The 17980-nt window shown below is 42.4% G+C and overlaps 1 protein-coding gene across 3 annotated transcripts in view; it reads left to right on the forward strand.

The window, feature by feature from the left end:
- The first annotated feature begins 230 nt into the window (after nucleotides 1-230).
- Nucleotides 231-17980, forward strand: part of ZC3H12C (zinc finger CCCH-type containing 12C) — a 42061-nt gene continuing 24311 nt past the window's right edge. For 2 of the 3 annotated variants that reach the window (XM_033146262.1, XM_033146263.1), the window contains exon 1: nucleotides 231-348. Coding sequence is in view for 1 of the 3 variants with exons in the window: in XM_033146263.1 (XP_033002154.1) it covers nucleotides 305-348 (44 nt within the window). In the remaining 2 variants the exon portion in view is untranslated. Of the gene's footprint in view, nucleotides 349-5581; nucleotides 5851-17980 lie in introns of those variants that run through there. The other variant, XM_033146261.1, reaches the window with a different exon arrangement.

Raw genomic sequence — 17980 nt, forward strand, 5'->3', positions numbered from 1 at the left:
GTCCCAGAGCTCTGGGCGCTACAGGAGAGAGCGTTTAAAAAGGTCCCCCGAATCTGCTGCTGACAGGAGCCAGTTTGGGTTCCCACGTTCAGTAAGGAATCTCTTTAGGCTTTTTTCGGACAAGAGCAGGATGAGGAATTATTGGGATGGGGGCAGGTGCTCCGTCTGCAAGCCCCACCTCTTTATTCTCCCAAATTTTAACCAAAGCATGACCCTCCCATAGCTTAAAAAAGCATCCTCACAAAAGGTTCCCCGTCTGTAATTCGAGCACTGGCAGAAAGGATCGAAGGGCTGGACAACTCCCATGAGAATCCAAGGGAAGAGGATGATGGAGGCAGAGACCCATAGGTAAGGGGTTCTGTTTGGAGGTGGGGGTGTACAGCAAGGTAGGAGAGAGGGGAGCAGAATTGCTGGGGCTGGATAAGTTTGGGGCGAGGGGTGGGTGGGTGAGGTGATTTAGAAGCCTGCTTATGGGATGGGTCCGCGATGTGGGGGGTGGGACTGTGTCTGTGCTTTGAGAGATCAGTGGGGAGATTTAAGTTTTTCTGGCAGGGTGGTGGTGGCCCAGGCTGGGGCATACAGAAAATGTGGGAGAAGTCGGTTCCTGGACGTGGACGGAGATCACGGGGGGAGGGAGGTTCGGCAGAGGGAAATCTAAAAGCTTCCAGGGATCCAGTTCGTGAGAATGCAAAGGAATCTTCTGGCACGTGGCGGGTTATAGGGTAAAAGCAACATTTGGGATCCTGAAGGCGGGCGGCAGAGCGGGGCAAGGGGCAAGTCATGAGCTGGGTGGCAGGGGGTGTGTGGCCGTTGGAGGGCAACCAACATTGGGTAAATGAGTTGAGCTATTGCTGCAGGGACAGGCAGGGCGAGTGGGCTTTCAAACCATGCTGTTAGCATAATAAAATACTAAAAAATATATTATCTCCGCCAGTAATTTCAAAGTGCAGTCTCAGAGGGTAGTAATGCTGGGTTGATTCATTCACAAAGGCGTGATGTTCTTGGTATGTCACTGGAGTCTGTATGTGTGGCAGGCATGTGCCAGAGCTCAGCCCCCTGACCTTGGAGCATGTGCAGAGAGTGCCTCAATCACACCAACGCTCGGGTCACCACCACAAATGTGTGTGCCCCCCCCCACGTCTGGGACCGCGACACGTGGCTTACTTTTCGTGTGAACTGGAGTGGACATGGGTGTGGGGGCAGTTTACATGCGCAGCGCCCCACTGAAAGCCCCCATGGCGAGAGCAAGAAAGAAGGGAGGCGGACGCGGGGGGGGGCCTTCCTCCCCCCTGGTTTATTATAGCTGTCCCCTTCCTAGCAGGTGGCTCCGCTGGGAGGTGTCTGGCCGAGGAAGGCCGCCGCCGCCGCCGCTCCTGTGGGGAGAACGAGGCCCTGGCGACGGGGGCGGCGTCAGGAGCCGAGGAGGCTGCGGGCTTCCCCTTCCCCGGGTGACCCTGTCCGGGTGGCGAGTGAAAGCCGAGGCCCGAGCCGACCGCCGGGAGGCTCTTCCCGTTGCAACTGGGTAGGCGGGAGGCGGTCCTGCGGAGGCCCAGCCAGGAGAGCGCCGGTGGTTTTGCAAGGCCAAGGCGGACGCCGGCGAGTCCTCGGGGTCGCGTAGGGGAGCTTTCCCCGGACCCCCGGCCGCGAAAAGGTCGTGGCGCGGACAGAGGCCGGGCTGCAGCCCCTCCGGGGGGGCGGGGAGGAAGAGGAAGGGGGAAAGGGCCGCTTCGCCTTGAATTTGAGGAAGGTGAGAGACCGCTTCCCGAGCCTCTTATATATAGCTCAGGACTGGACAATGGAGCCTTCCCTCTTTTTCTCCGCCACCCGCTAACCGGCATTTCCCACCCCTTCAGCTGCAACGCTTTTTGCCCATACCCCCCCGGAAAGTTTTAAGGGTTTTTTCCTCTCTCCTAGGATTTTCCCAGGCCCCCTCCTCCCAGTAGTGCTATTTCGCTTCAAAGTGAATTTATCTGCTGCCCCCCCGTCCCGCTTCTTAAGTCCTTTGATTCCTTTATTTGAGGACTTGCTCTCCTCTCCACCAAGGAGCTGTATGTTTTATAGTATAAGCCTAAACAGTGTTGGGATAGGAGTATATCACAATGAAGTTGTTATTGTTATCATCATCAACAACATCATTTACTTTATTATTATTACCATAATTTGTTTGTTTGTTTGGTTGGTTGTTTGTTTTCTTCTTAGTGAGTCTGGTTATAGGATGGTACTGGTGGGCAGAAATCCTGAATATTCACATACTTGGGAGTAAACCCTATTGAATTCAGTGAGCAGGCATTATTAGATTGGGCTTTTAGGGGCACACAGTGATCCTGCAAAGTAGGTCACACTCAACTTTTTTCCTCTTGGATACCTTGGGTATATTTTCCTACTGATAATCAGTGAGGTGCAGGTGACAGTAGTTGGTTTGGGGAATCTGTTTTTAAAACCTCACTCAGCCCTGAAACTCAATGTGGGATTTTGCAGCCAATCTCATTCTGAATTACTTCATAGGTTTGTTGTGAGGATAATAGAAGTGAGGGAACAGATAAATCAACCTGAGCTGCTTGGAGGAAGGGTAGGATAAAAAGCTAGTGTTTCCATTGATATTGTGATAAAACAGTATTTGTAAATGTGCATGCAGTGCTCTCCACTGGTTTGGTGCACATGTGTTGATATTGTGCCAGAATGCAAATTGTGAATCAGACCAGAGAGAGTGTAACTTGTTCGAAGCCACCCAGCAAACTCATAACTGAAGTCTTGAGTTTCCTTAGCCAGTGCGACATTCTGCCCGCAACCGTATTTTCTCTGTGGCTGTGTGAAAATCAGTGGATGCTCCACCTGACACAGTATCTAGATGACAGAAATATTGAATAAATAGATTATATTTTAACATACCATTCTCTTTCAAGCACTAAAACAGAATGATTAGTGTTTCTTCATACACAGAACACACAGGTTATCAATGCAGTCCATAATAGTTACTCAGAAGTTAACGCCATTGACTTCAGTGGGACTTACTCTCAGATAGGTTTGTGTATAGAACCACAGTCTTAATTGGTATTTAGTTTTGAGAGAGAGAGTTGGAATGTGGCAAATATGATTTTAACTCAATGGCTAGCTGTGCTACACATTGATATTAACATACATGACTAAGTTCGTTCCATTAATTTCAGTAGGTCTACTCTGAATAACTGAAATTAATGGAATAAAGGGACGCGGATGGCGCTGTGGGTTAATCCACAGAGCCTAGGTTTGCTGATCAGAAGGCTGGCAGTTCGAATCCCTGTGACGGGGTGAGCTCCCATTGCTCGGTCCCAGCTCCTGCCCACCTAGCAGTTCGAAAGCCCGTCAAAGTGCAAGTAGATAAATAGGTAACACTCCGGCGGGAAGGTAAATGGTGTTTCCGTGTGCTGCTCTGGTTCAACAGAAGCAGCTTTGTCATGCTGGCCACATGACCTGGAAGCTATACGCCAGCTCCCTCGGCCAATAAAGCAAGATGAGTGCCGCAGCCCCAGAGTCGGACACGACTGGACCTAATGGTCAGGGGTCCCTTTACCTTTACCTTTACTCTGAATAAAAAGTAGTTTAATACCACCCAATATTTTAAACAAGTGTTATTTTGAGGCTAATGTATATACTGTGACTATTTTAGGAGTAAAAATCAATAGTAAAAATGTGTATCCATATGATTAATAGCACTATTAAACATCTTATTTATGCAGTTTTTGAGAGTTGCTTGCTGTTTTGAATGATAATTGGAAGTCTCATCTTGTGAAATTATATACAGGACTCACAAATATTTGAGATGTCATTTGCTGATACTTTTTGTATGGATGAAAGTTCAATATAATGAATTTCAATAAGTTGGTGAGAACTGCATCTGCAATTATTGTAAAGATTTCATTATTTGAGCTGAAAGGTTTTCTCACAAATATTTTTTTAAACTATAGTGCCTCTAGTCATTTGTCTTTAAAAAGGTATGTTCCTTAGGTATAAAAAATGACAACTGTGATGAATCCCCAAAGTTCATGTTCTGCTGTTGTTTAATTGCCAATAATTATTCAATTTTGGATAGTTTCCTTATTTGTCTTTTATGACTTTCTTCTGTGCAGGAAAAACTCTTCAGATAGCTTCATTTGGAGCTCAAGGGACAGAATTTTATTTCTCCCAGGTCTATAAAGTACCATATATATCTAAGAGAACTTTAAAAAATATATATTTTTATTAAAGATTTTCTTGATTTACAAAGGTAATGCAATGTGACACCAAACCCTACACTTATTAAGTAAGACAGAAACATCGTCACCCTACCCCACCCATCTAAGAGAACTTTTAAAAAATCAGCCCAAGGTCACTGTGGTTTTGTTTGTTTGACCACAATTTGCATTGGGTCTTGGGATCTTGCAAGTAGTTTCATAATTATATTAGCTATTAATTTTAGTTTTACAGATCTTGATACCTCATGTGGAAACCAGCAACAAGACATCCAGATTTATTGTATATTCCTACCAGAATCAAACTGCTTTAAACAGACAGTGAAGTAGTTGGGTGATTCATTGCAATCATGAGCAGATGGCAGAAATCTAAACAGGAGATCGATCTGGGTTTTTTGTGCTATCTGAGCATACTTGTCCACAAGTAGAAATGCATTACCTACTTAATTAGCCTGTGGCACATGTATTTTTCCTCCTTTTCAGGATTGACTGCCCAGCTGTTGCATGTTTAGGTAGAGGCAAATGCTTTTAGAAAGTGTAAGGCTGAGCTAGATGAGCTTATTCTTTCACATACTTTATGAAATAATCTCTGTTTCCACTGATTCAACATCAGAGCTGGTTTCATGGATGAAAGTCAGTGTGACAAATGGTGGTTTTCTAAGGCCGGTCAGTTTTTCTGCAGCAAATACAACTACCCAAATACAATACAATCACTATCTCTCTTCATATTTACTGCCCTACCCCAAATCTACTTATATGGCCAACTATATCCCAGTCTCAAATCTTCCATTCTTGGGCAAGGTGATTGAGCAGGTGATTGCTGAACAACTCCAGGCACACCTGGAGGATGCGGACCATTTGGATCCTTTCCAGTCGGTATTCAGGCCTCATCATGGGACTGAAGCTGCCTTGATCGCACTGGTCGATGATCTCCGGCAGGCTAGGGACAAAGGTGAAAGCTGTTTCCTAGTTCTGCAGGATCTCTCAGTAACCTTTGAAACCATTGACCATGACATCCTTCTGTATCGGGGAGCTGGGGCCAGTGTTGTTCCGCTCCTTCCTCCTGGGCCGTGTCCAGAAAGTGGTGTTGGGGGATGAGTGTTCAGACTTGCGGGGTGCCTCAGGGTTCTGTCCTCTCCCCCATGCCTTTTAACATCTATATGAAGCCGCTGGGAGAGATCATTGGGATTTGAACCACTGACCTTCTGATTGGCAAGCCCTAGGCTCTGTGGTTAACACAGCGCCACCCCCATCCCACTGTCCAGGATACTTGTTTTCTATTTTAAACTTTTTATTCAAGGCAAAAAACCATTGTGGAAGTTAAATGGATTCATACTTAGTGTCATCAAGGTTATTTTTATTTGCGGTAGAATTTCAATTTCCTCCCCTGCAAAACTGAAGACTAAACCAAGGTATTTTGCATAAGCTTCAGCGAAAGCATATCAACTATCTTATTTCCTCGTGGTTTATTCTTTTACAGGAATATTCATATGCACAACCAAGCTGTGTTTTCCATATGGTAATTAGTAGCCCACATTTTCTCACAAGACGATTCTTGCAAGTTCAATTGGATGGAACTCCAGAGAACAAGGTGCTAGCATCCAGTATGATGGTCCGCTTGCCCTGAAATCCATTCAGCTTGGTAAGAACATCTGAGATGTGGCAGGAAGGGACCCATGCTGGTATTGAAAAGTACTGTACGTGCAAAATTTATATGTCAATATAGCTGTGCTGGTGATGGGAAAAACCCAGTATCTTTGCGGTTTATACAGTGGTGATCTAAGTGGTTCAAGCCCTGAGTTGGCAAGTATTTACAGCAGTGGGCCTGTCGTTTACCAAGATGCTTAAAAAATGCAATTAGTTGTTCTGACTGTATTTTCTGATTCATTTTAGCAGTCCCTAATGTCAGTTGAATAGCTAGTCAAATTTCCTCCTTGAAATATGTCCAGAAGCCAGCTAGCAGCTAGTACAACAGAAAGTACATTAACATCACAATCTTAGGCATGTCTACTTGTTATGTTTTACCTGAAATCATTGAATCAGATAACTTAGGGCAGTCTGCTATCTTGGGTGTTAACACCTTAATGGAGAACATTTCCCATCATGTTGTCACTATCCTAAGTCCCGTACAGTGGTACCTGTAGGTACGGACGGGATCCGTTCCGGAGCCCCGTTCGTATCCTGAGAAGTCCGCAACACGCAGTGCCACTTCTGCGCACGCGCGGGTCACAATTCGGCGCGCATGAGCGTGACGTCACTGTGCACATCTGTGCATGCGCGACCCACCAAACCCGGAAGTACTCCGTTCTGTTACTTCCGGGTTCGGCGTTTTCATATTCCATGTCGTTCGCAACCCGCAGCGAATGCAACACGAGGTACGACTGTATATAGAATAATAGAATTGCAGAGTTGGAAGGAACCATGAGGGTCATCTAGTCCAACCCCCTGCAGTGCGGGAACCCTGCCCACAGCCATCCCTGGGTTGGCTCAAACCACCAACCTTCTGGTTAACAGCCAGACACACTGACCCATTGCGCCACAGGAGGGCTTCCTCTCCTCGACAACTTTCCTTGAAGGCCCTAGTGAGTTTTTCCTTAATTTGGAAAATTATTTGGAAAATAAAATATTATTTTTTTTAAATTTTATCTTTATTGAAATTCTGAATTAAAACATACAAAACCATCAAACAAACAAAAAACCAAAAACCAATCAAAACATATCAAAACATATCAAAACATAACATATCAGAACAAATCAAACAAACATACAAAACTTAACATTTATCAGTACTTCAACTAATTTATCGCTTTTATCACATATTTGTTTCTCTTAACCTATTCTATATATCTCAAAAAAAATCATTCAACATATATCAAATACTCCACACCAACCCCATTTCTTAATTAAGAACCCCATTTCACATTATAAAATGTTTCCATGGAAGTTCCCCAGTCCTTTGCAAAAACAGTCATGGCACCATACATATTGTTTGACTACTCGGCTGGTGAGGATTTGTGTGTTTTCCAGGCAACCAGTCAAGGAGAAAATTGCATGGCAGGCATAAAGCTCTTTCAGTGCAATGCAATGCATCTTTCACCAGAAGGAAGGCCTATTGAGTTCAGTTAGCTTACTTCCAAGTAAACAAATATAGGATTGTAGCATTTTATGCTTCTGGGCATATTTGAAGCTGCTCCTTTTGTTTCTGCTGATGATAATGCTTATACCCATTGTATCAGGCATGGGGAACCTGCCCATGGACCAAATTAGCCATGACAGGGGTCGTATTTGGCCTGCAAAGTTATCGTAATTATGTTAGGTGTGGGGCAGGTAAAGCCTCAGCTGCAAAGCAACCATTGAGAGCCTAAAACTGTGCTCCTGGTTGTTCCTCTAAGTTTGATGCCAAGTGCAAGCTTGGGAAATCTCAGGTGGAGCAAACACTGCTGCAAAGGAAGTGCTTCACCTGACAGGCATTGTAGTATCAGGTAACTGCCAGATGGACTGCCCCACATCCTGTCAGCATGGCCTGAGGCAGCTGGACACATGAGGATCCAGCCTGCCAAACAGATTCAGTTAAGCCCCCCTGAGTTATATCATAGGACAACCTTGCAAAATAAACACACAAAATTACTAGCCTGCCTGCTGTCTGTACTTGTTTTAAAAACAAAGCAGGAAAGCAGAATACCACCTTGCAGAGAGCCAAATCTTTGCAGAAGTCAGTTAAGACAAGCGTTTATGGAGACAAGGAACATTTGTTATTTCAGACGCTTGCAAACACAGGGAGCCCCATAGAAAACATTACACATGCTCTACTCGCAGGTGCATTCTGCCAAAACACGATTTACATAGGGGTATGCAATCCACAAGGCATGATACAAAAGAAAGAAGATGGTCATATACAGCTACTCACTCACTAAATGACCACTGACACAAACCATAGGTAAAACCAACTATGTTCCCCATGTAAACCAGGGGTTGAAACCAAAGTTTGAATTGGGTTTGCAATAACCCCCCCTTTTTTTGTGTAAATGGTGAATTTCATCTCTGTGGTTTTTTTTAAAGACACAATATTGGGAAAGGGGTGGAAGGGGAAATTACTATCGAGACGGCAGGAGGGAGTGTGTGCACAAGGCAGGTCCTCAATTTGCAGAACCATGCCTTGACATAAACCAGTTTTAGATTAGCTGTGAACCTGAATAAAACCTAAAACAGACTGTTACTTGATAACAGGAAGCATTGGCTTGAATCCAGTGCCACACTACATAATCATCCCATCAGTGCAAGGAGTTCCACTTGTGCAATGGGGCTTTCCCCCTTCTCTCCCTGGGTGCACCATGCATCCTGCCCAAACCTGTTCTGGAGGGCTTGGGGGAAACCCCAGAACAGATTTAGGGGAAATGGATATCCTGAGCACTATATTAGATACAAGCCATTATTAAACATTAGAGAGGGTGGCACAGCCCACTACAGACTGACTTCATGTTTGATATTGATGCTGAGCTCTAACTTAGGATACTAAAAGAGAGGGTTATTTAGTGAAGTGTATTGCAATGAGGTGGCAGTGTTATTACCTTAGCTTTCAGAAATATGACAGAAAAGGAATGCAATAGTTAGAAGTTTTAGATCAGAATTGAAAGAACTACCTGCAATACTCATACAATATATTATTGCATATTGTTGTTGTTCAGTCGTGTCCAACTCTTCGTGACCCCATGGACCAGAGCACGCCAGGCACGCCTATCTTTCACTGCCTCCCGCAGTTTGGCCAAACTCAATGCTAGTCACTTCGAGAACACTGCAGTGTCCAACCATCTCATCCTCTGTCGTCCCCTTCTCCTTTTGTCCTCCATCTTTCCCAACATCAGGGTCTTTTCTAGAGAGTCTTCTCTTCTCAAGAGGTGGCCAAAGTACTGGAGCCTCAACTTCAGGATCTGTCCTTCCAGTGAGCACTCAGGGATGATTTCTTTAAGGATGGATAAGTTTGATCTTTTTGCAGTCCATGCGACTCTCAAGAGTTTCCTCCAGCACCAGAATTCAAATGCATCAATTCTACAGTGATGAGTCTTCTTTATGGTCCAGCTCTCACTTCCATACATTACTACTGGGGAAACCATAGCTTTAACTATACGGACCTTTGTCGGCAAGGTGATGTCTCTGCTTTTTAAGATGCTGTCTAGGTTTGTCATTGCTTTCCTCCCAAGAAGCAGGTGTCTTTTAATTTCGTGACTGCTGTCACCAACTGCAGTGATCATGGAGCCCAAGAAAGTAAAATCTCTCACTGCCTCCATTTCTTCCTTTTCTGTTTGCCAGGTGATGGGACCAGTGGCCATGATCTTAGTTTTTTTGATGTTGAGCTTCAGACCATATTTATTATTGCATATACCATTAGCTAAAGCTCATATACAGTTATATTTCGTTTGCCTGTTAAAAAAAGAGAGCCCATCGGCTTCTGGTGATAAGTACTCTTAAAATCTTGATAAGATCTACACGCCTTGCTGTTCATTTAGCACTTACAGTGTTTATCTCACTGCAGCTGAAGAGCACTCAGAAATGTGTAGGTTTCTCCCATGGGTATAGAAAAATGGGTACTTAAAAAAAAACACCACTGAACTCCCCCTTCTTTTGTAAGAAACAGCTTTTATTAACACTGGCCCACCAACCATCTGTTGATAGTCGGGATTGGTAGTGTAAAGAAACGCTTGAATGTCATCTCTCTGCAATGCAAGATGTTGTAAAAATTAATATATATTGATGTTAATTGAATTGCCATTTCTAGTTTCGAGGGAATGGTTTCCAAATGCATTTATCATTGTCAGGAAGCTGGCAAGTGTGAACTTTTTAAGAAAAACAGTTGAGTCGAGAACAGAAAAGAGGAATAGAAGGTGTACATAAATGCAAATATCTAATAAATATCTAATAAATATTCTGAATGTGATTTTGCATGCTCAGTTTTCTACAGAGAAAAATTATGATGTGCTGACAGTAAACAGATTATTCAACAAGACAAGAAAGATTCGATGTAATCTTAAATATGTTGGGTAAATTGATCTTCAAATCAGTTTTGGTTGAGAGAAATTTTGGACTTTTAGAAGCAGCATAAATGCAGTGCTAAAGCAGCAAAATCAGTGATCTAGGTCTTCAGGCAAAATTTGAATTAGATAAAAATCTGATTTCCTACATTAATTGGGAATATTTTAGCATGTTTGACCATATTTAATAACTAGAACAAAAAAGCTTATTAATTTTATGTGCTGTATAAGTTTCTGAAATATCTTCTCATAGCTAAAACAGTGAAACTGAAATATATTCTGTATCCAATCAGTTCAGTTAGGAGTGCAGTCATAACCTCCCTAAGTTAATGACTGAAGGGGTTATGAAGGTGTGTTGGTGATTTATTGCTGTCGTTGAGACAAGTGTTGCTCATTGGGGTTGTGGTGCCAGTGGCCTTGGATACACTGGGTTCAAACCTCTGTAGACTCCGCAGCTACACCAAGCTGGATCTGGTATAGTGAAAATGACAAGAGAAATTGCTTCTCCAAACTCCACTTAGGATTGCTCCGAAAGTGAACCTTGTATGGTTCGAGTGTTGTATTCATACTTGTACATGGAAATTACCGGTACTCATTTTGGAATACTTGTATTTTTTTTAAAAAAAATAGCATCTCAATAGCATACACTACATTATTTAGATTTTAACAGCACAATCCAATGCATGTTAATTCACAAGCCAGTCCCATTGAGCTCAATGTTTTTGTTTTGTTGCCTACAGTCATAAATATATGATTTTGCATTCCTATTCATAAGAGAGGAAGAGAAAAGGACAGCTGGGAGTGAGGGGAGAGAAGCCCTGACAGAAGTTGTGAGGTTTGAACACAAGTTGGCAGGGCAATGTCTGTGCATGTTTAAGTGGCGTACAAGAAATACTTTGTTGAAGGGCTCTCACCCTAATTAATATACACTCTTCATATTCTATTTTGTGATGGAAAATAGCAGGATAAAGTTTGGGAATCTGAATAAATCAGCAGATTTTGCAGATGATCTATTATTTTCTTTAATAGAAACTGATCATTATGCATATAACAAAGAGGCTTTTTGTATAATCTCCCATTTATAGTCATTTGAAGTATTAGAATGGCAGGGGGCATATGTATAATTCAGAAAAATGTGCGTCTCCCCCACCACTTTAAGTCTGGGTTTGGTGAAGGTATTTCTAGACATCAGAAAGCTTAAATCTGAATCTATTTCAAAGGATATTTTCTACTCAAAAGTAAAAGTACATGTTGATTATAAAGGGTCACCGAATATATTTTTCACATTTGTTTGCTGAGGAGGGCTTACTTGGAGGAATGCCTTGACAGTTGTCTGGCAGTTTTGCCCTGATCTGAAGGACTGACTTCTTATCTCATTGGAACTCTGAGACAACTCTTGGTTGAGAAATGGTCACTGCTACATTTATAGAATATTACAAGCAAAGTGTAAACAGATCAAGACATTGGCAGGATTTTGTAAAAAAAACCTGCAGTTTCAAAATGTATATAACATATATATGAGAATGGATGATTAAAAGAAGAAGTTAGGCAACTTGCAGTATGCAGGATAGGTCAAAAACAAATGTAAGGAAATGCAGAAAGAGGGGAAGGGAGTCGAAATTGAAAATGTTAAAATTATGGTTAAATAATTGTTGTAACGTATATAAATTAAAATTATAAATAAAAAGAAAAAAGAAACAATATATACCATCACCACTGTATGTTCAGAACAGGTCCAGCACAGCAGACGGTGTGTTGAACTTTGGTTTGCTAGACCTTCCTTCAAAACTCAGCTCTTGGTGTGGGCTTGAACACTTACAAATATTATTGTAACATTATTACAAAATGTTATTGTTTCCCATGTTGAAATCTCTGTTTCCTGAAGGAGCATCTATACTGCTGGATATTGTGACCCTTAAAATTATTAGTTTGAGCTAAATACAACTTCTACAACCTCAGATCATAACCTGACACCTTAGGCATGCATTGGAGAATAATACTGGCATAGAAACCAAGAGAGGCATTCAAAGTAAGATAAGGCTAAGGCTGCAAACTTATGTGCCCACTTTTAAGTATTTTGAAGTAAACAAGGCTAGGATTGGGGGATGTAAACGTCCAGAACTTTCAATGAATGAAGTTTGGCACAGACAGCTCTGCAGCTACTATCAGGCCCTGCCAGTAGCAAGCATTAGAGTCTGAAACGGAGAGTTCTGAGAACTGAACAGGGGTGCAACAGAATCAGCTTTTGGATCCTCTCAAGCCTGGTGCTGGTGCAGCTAATCCCACGCTCCATTGCAACCAGTGGCAAGAGGACAATAACAGGGCTGGGATATGGTGGAGAATCTGCCGCTTTGCACTAGCCAAAACCCACTTCAAAGTGCAGTGTTAACTGTTAATAAAACATTAAAAAGATTTTTTTAAAAAAACTTGATTAAAATAAAATAAAATCCAGTTAATCCTCCCTCTGGCAAGGGGAGCAGGAGATGAGAAGCTGGCTCCTGGTTCCAAGAGGCCACAGTTCTCTTAGGCAGCTTCTACCCCATGGGGATAAATGCTGTAGATTCTTGGTCTTCCCACATTCTACCAAGCAGAGCACCGAGTTCAGTGGTCTCACGTGCCATGTTTAAGAGTATGTTGGCCATACTTAGCTTGCCACTTTTTTGTGACAGGCTCTGCTTCTAGGGTAGTAGAGAAGGTGGCATAGCTTTTATTAACTTTTATTAATCAATCTTGTTTGAGGCATAGCTTGCCAATGTCATTGTTTATTATTACGGCAAACAGTCTACCTTGCAATTCTGGACCATTTCCTGTGCCATGGCTCCACTAGAGCAAGGGGCTTCCATGTGCCCCACAGAATTTCCTCTTCCTCTCCTGTCCCTTCCAGCCCACTGTGTGTGGGGCATTAAGTATATGAACCCCTATGGACCCACGTGTGTGGGTGAACAACAGAAGAATCAGCTGGATGCCTGGATCCAAAATGCAGGGCAAGCACACAGAGAGCCCCAGTAGCAGGGTATTAACCACATAAAAATAAGCAGCACAGGACAGCGTTAGGAATATAGGTTGTTGAGCCTTTTTATCCTGTTCAGCTATACACAACAGCTGATCTCTTTCTATCTTTTGCAACGAGCAAACCACACACAAGTAAGTTTAAAATTCTTTACTTACAGATTCAACATCTGTATCATACATTCCATGCAACAGCAAGGATAATACAGGCAAAATAGCATTGGGTAGAAGAGTCACTTCAAACATGCGGTCTGTGCTTGGGAATAAGCACATGTTCTTCTCATGGCTTACATGATGCAGAGAGAGAGGAAGAAGAAATAAGCTTCACCTTCACTCCAGAGGAGAGGGGGCATGATCTAACTGCGTCTATCTAGCAATTACAGCTATGTGGTTCTTAGCCCCTTCATGCACTGACTAGCAATTATGCGTAGTTATGTTTTCAGTCTCCTACCCTGTTCACCTCATGTTTGCCTTCGGGGAGATACAGGACCTTCTGGAGCAAATGGGGCAGGAGGACACTAGGGCAAGGGAGAATGGGAGTCGTGGAAGCAGAATCCCGTTGGTGTGGCATTGGATACAGCCAACTGTTCTTTCTGCAACCAAAAGCAACTTAAGAGTTTTAAAGTATTTTTCCACTAGTGATTTTGTTACATAGGTAAAACTCTCAGCCTTAATTACTGTTCAGCTCTTTGGGTTTTGCAAGCTTCCGTTAGATGGGCTTGAATAAGAAGTGTGCTTTTCACTTCCTCCAACTAGAGGATGGTCTCAGAGGTGAACAGTAGTTTTGCCTCGGGGCCTGTTGATAAAAGCTGAGGTCATAGAAAATCTAGCTCCCTGCACAATACTAAAAAGGCAGTGGGGCCAGGGAGGGGAGGGGAGGGGAGGGTATTAAGGTTTCTCCTAAGGCAATCTGCTCTGGCTATTGTGAGAAGCATAATATTGGATTAGATGTGAATGTTGCTTGTGCTGGGTTTTCAGTGCCACTTACTGAAATAATTGAAATCTACCAAGTGACACTTGCTGCTTTGCTTCTAGAGATCAGGGTTGTGTCTTTCTCTGTGGTTTTTAAATTATATATTGATTTGGCATGTTCCTCTTGTGTTAACTTTAAAATTCAGTTTTTGTCGAAACAAAAACATGCGTGCCTAATAATTTAATCTAGGCCCAAACTTGCTTGTTTAAATACCTGGCGAGGCTTTTGACTGTTTTGTATGGAAATTTGAATTTGCTGGAAGTCCAGTTGGTGACTGGCTGCCCAATGTTCTCAACAAAGAATATGATTTGAATTCCTGACGCTGTAAATTAAAAGCACGCTGTTAAACATAAGGGTATTATCTAGAAACCATTTAACGCTGCCATATTTGTGTATAAATCAGATTAGCCCTGCTGAACTGGGTGAGACTTACTGATCCAATCCTAAAATTGTTGCAGCAATAAAGAATCACTTAAACTAGGGTGCATCAGCTGCTGCACCAGCAGTGTCACAAGCCAACGTCGACGCTGCCAATCAACTGGTGCAGCCTATAAGTAGGACCCCAATTTGTTTAGTTTCTCTTCATAACCAGCCATTATTTTTTGCGTCCACTGACCCCTCCCCTTGCAGTAATAAGAAAAAGAACTGTGCCCTCCTGTGTTCTCTGCACTTCAGGAGATGGAAGGGATGTTTTCTCTGCCTTTATGCTAGGCTGTTGCAGGAGTGAGGCAGCAAAGCACCACTTGTACCTTCTGCAAAAGCTCAGCCTACAGACAGAGAAACCACTCCTTTCCTTTCCGTGTTCCAAGTGACCACCTCTTACCCAAGTTCTCTGCAGTAAATAGAGAATGTGGGAGTTGAGATATTTGCGCTTAAGTGTGCAGGGAAGGGGCACTGGCCCAGGGTGCATGTGTGAGTGGCGGTCACTGGCAAACGACTTGTGGGTGCACATCCTTTTAGCAGTCTTCTAACTATTCTGTGATTTGGGAGTGGGGATATCAAGGGGCAGATAGCTTTGCAGAATGTGGGTCATGTGCGACTAAAGTTTCCACCTGGATTGTAAGCTATTTTCTATACCTACAAAACAGTTTGCTGCCTATAACTGCATCATCAGTGTCAGGCATTTAGATGTTTTACTGTGTGTGTGCCTATGTGAAAAAATAGTTCCTGATATCTCTTTGGTGGAAATGCATTTCTCAGATACGCCTGAGAAGTGCCATTATTTATACATGTTGGATCCCCCAACACACACACAATCTGTATCATGATTAGAGAATGAAATAGCTAGTAACTATGATAGCTAAAAATGGAGGCCCACAATCATAGGCATGGAATCTCTTAACAGTACATGCTAGGGACAAGAAAACAGCCAGTGGTGATCAGAGATGAGTGCTAGATTGAGTGGACCTTAGACTGAGTTATCAAATTCTTAGGTGGTGTATTAAAATCTTTATTATTCTTATATATACACCCCAATGTAATTCAGGGCAGAAGATGCAAGCTGATATATATATATTTTTCCAGTTTCTTTGTTTTGTTTGATTGTCCCAGCAAAACAAACAGAGGAGAATCTCTGGTCCTTTAAAGGCAGTAGAGTACAGAAGTTTGCATATCAACTCTGCAGGCCACTTTTCCCGATGACCTGGAGTAACCTCTTGCATTTCAGCATTGTGTTTTAAATATAGCAGTGGGATAATGGCTAGACTGCTCAGTTTGCTGGATCGGAAGGCTTTGGTGCAGAACTGGAGCTTTCTTTGTTCCATCTGCTCTGTGTACTTTCTGGTAATGCCATTATACCCTGTCACCAATGTGACAAGAGACCCACATTGTTTCCTGCTTAGGTTTCTTTGTTGTTCTTGATGTTTCCAGTAGGAAATCTAGTATACTAGTTGAAACTCTTAACATGAACGCTTTTACAGCATGATTGAATAAAATTGCACTAACGTGTGTGTGTGTGTGTGTGTGTGTGTGTGTGTGTTGGCCAATGTCCAGGATTTCTCTAGGAAGAATTTAGAAATGACTCAGAGAAAGCTATCAAGAAACATCTAAATAATATAGTAGCAGTATGGTTTGTTAACTTTATCATATGCGCAAGTGTGCTGATTGTAAATCACCCACCCACATACTGCTCAGTTAAGATGTTACAGAACCCAATTGGAGAACCATGGTGTGGAGATCATGAACATGTGCTTTCTCTCCTTCCTCCCCTTTCAGTGTGTAAGTTCATTGTTGTTTCCCTGGCTTGTGATAATCTTCGTTTCCTGCAACACCTGACTCAAAAGGAAACAGCGGTATGTGTTAGCTTAAGAATTTCCTCCAAATTCATGGTTTGAAGTGGGCTTGAAACCATACTTTTGATGCAGCCTCATTTAGCCCTTCAATGTAGTTTGCACAGTTTAGATGTCACAGCAAAGTATAGTTATCGCGAACCATGGAGGAAGGGGAAAGGCAGGATGAATGAGCTTGCATGGATATCTGTAACCTCCAGCCTATAGTTGCAAGATTTGATATTGTTATGCCCAAAGTGAGCCGCTGGCCGAAACGTTCCAAATTTGATCCAGCATGGTATTACATACCCAAAGGCAATAAAAATTTTGAACTATGAACTGCTTCCTTCCTTCTGATTTCCTCAATTTGCAATTCCTTTGCCCTTTAAGAGCTGGGACTGAAATCCCGTTTGGAAGTTTGGGCTCATCTTGTAATGGGCTTATACCATCCAACCATTTAGTTAATTGACAAAGGGAGTGGAACAAGCAATTGGAGGCATGACCTGAGCGATCTTATAAGCCTCATCATCAAGGCCAGCAGTCTCCAGATCAGGATCAAGCATGTCCATTGCTGAATGGGAAATATAGTTTCCATTGCCGCCTTGTGTTCAGTGAATTGGAGAGGGACCATAGCTTAGTGATGGGGTGCATACTTCGCAGGCATATGTTCCCAGGTTCAGTCCCCACCATCTTTAGTTAAAAAGGTAATTGATTAGCCTGTGGCACAAAAGACACTAATGAGAGCCACTGTATGGCAACAGTGGGTTAGGTCACTGGTCTTCAGCCTTGATCCAATGTGGGTTTCCAAATTCATGTTTGGGTTAAGAATGGGTCCTGGGTCTGAAAAGTTTGAAGTCTACTGTTCTAGGCAGACAAGTGGTCTGCAAAGCTGCTGTTACTAGCTAGTCATTTCTGCCTCTCATAAGGTAAATTTGATTGGGGTAGGATTGGCAGGAAGGCAGAGGGTGAAATCTCCTGGGGCTTTGTCTCTCTGGGCTTTTAAAGAGCTCTTAAAAAGACCCTGAGTTGCTTTTTGTTTGTTTGGGAAGTAATGCTAATTATAAGGTAAATCAAGGGGAGCTCATCACTAGAAAAATCTTGTGAACTATGGATATTCAGGGATAGATTGTTTTAGAATGGAATCCTGTAACTGAAGTGCTTTAAGAACCACCACCACTCCAGTAGTTATTAGAGTTGCATGACAAACATTTCCAGTAACTTAAATCAAGCATAAATAAATAAAGCTATATTTTATTTTATTTATTTTATTTTATTTTATTTTATTTTATTTTATTTTATTTTATTTTATTTTATTTTATTTTATTTTTGTAAAAGGTACATAATCTCTGCAAAATTCTGTTTACAAGAGTCCTGTGGCATCTTAAAGATGCATATATTTATTGTCACATTAAGATGCAGTGTCTAGAGCCCAATCTGTAAGATGCAATGAAGCAGATATGCACACGTGTGGAATAATAATAAAAGGAATGATTTCTG

This window comes from Lacerta agilis, chromosome 4, assembly GCF_009819535.1.
Source record: "Lacerta agilis isolate rLacAgi1 chromosome 4, rLacAgi1.pri, whole genome shotgun sequence".
Taxonomy (NCBI): domain Eukaryota; kingdom Metazoa; phylum Chordata; class Lepidosauria; order Squamata; family Lacertidae; genus Lacerta; species Lacerta agilis.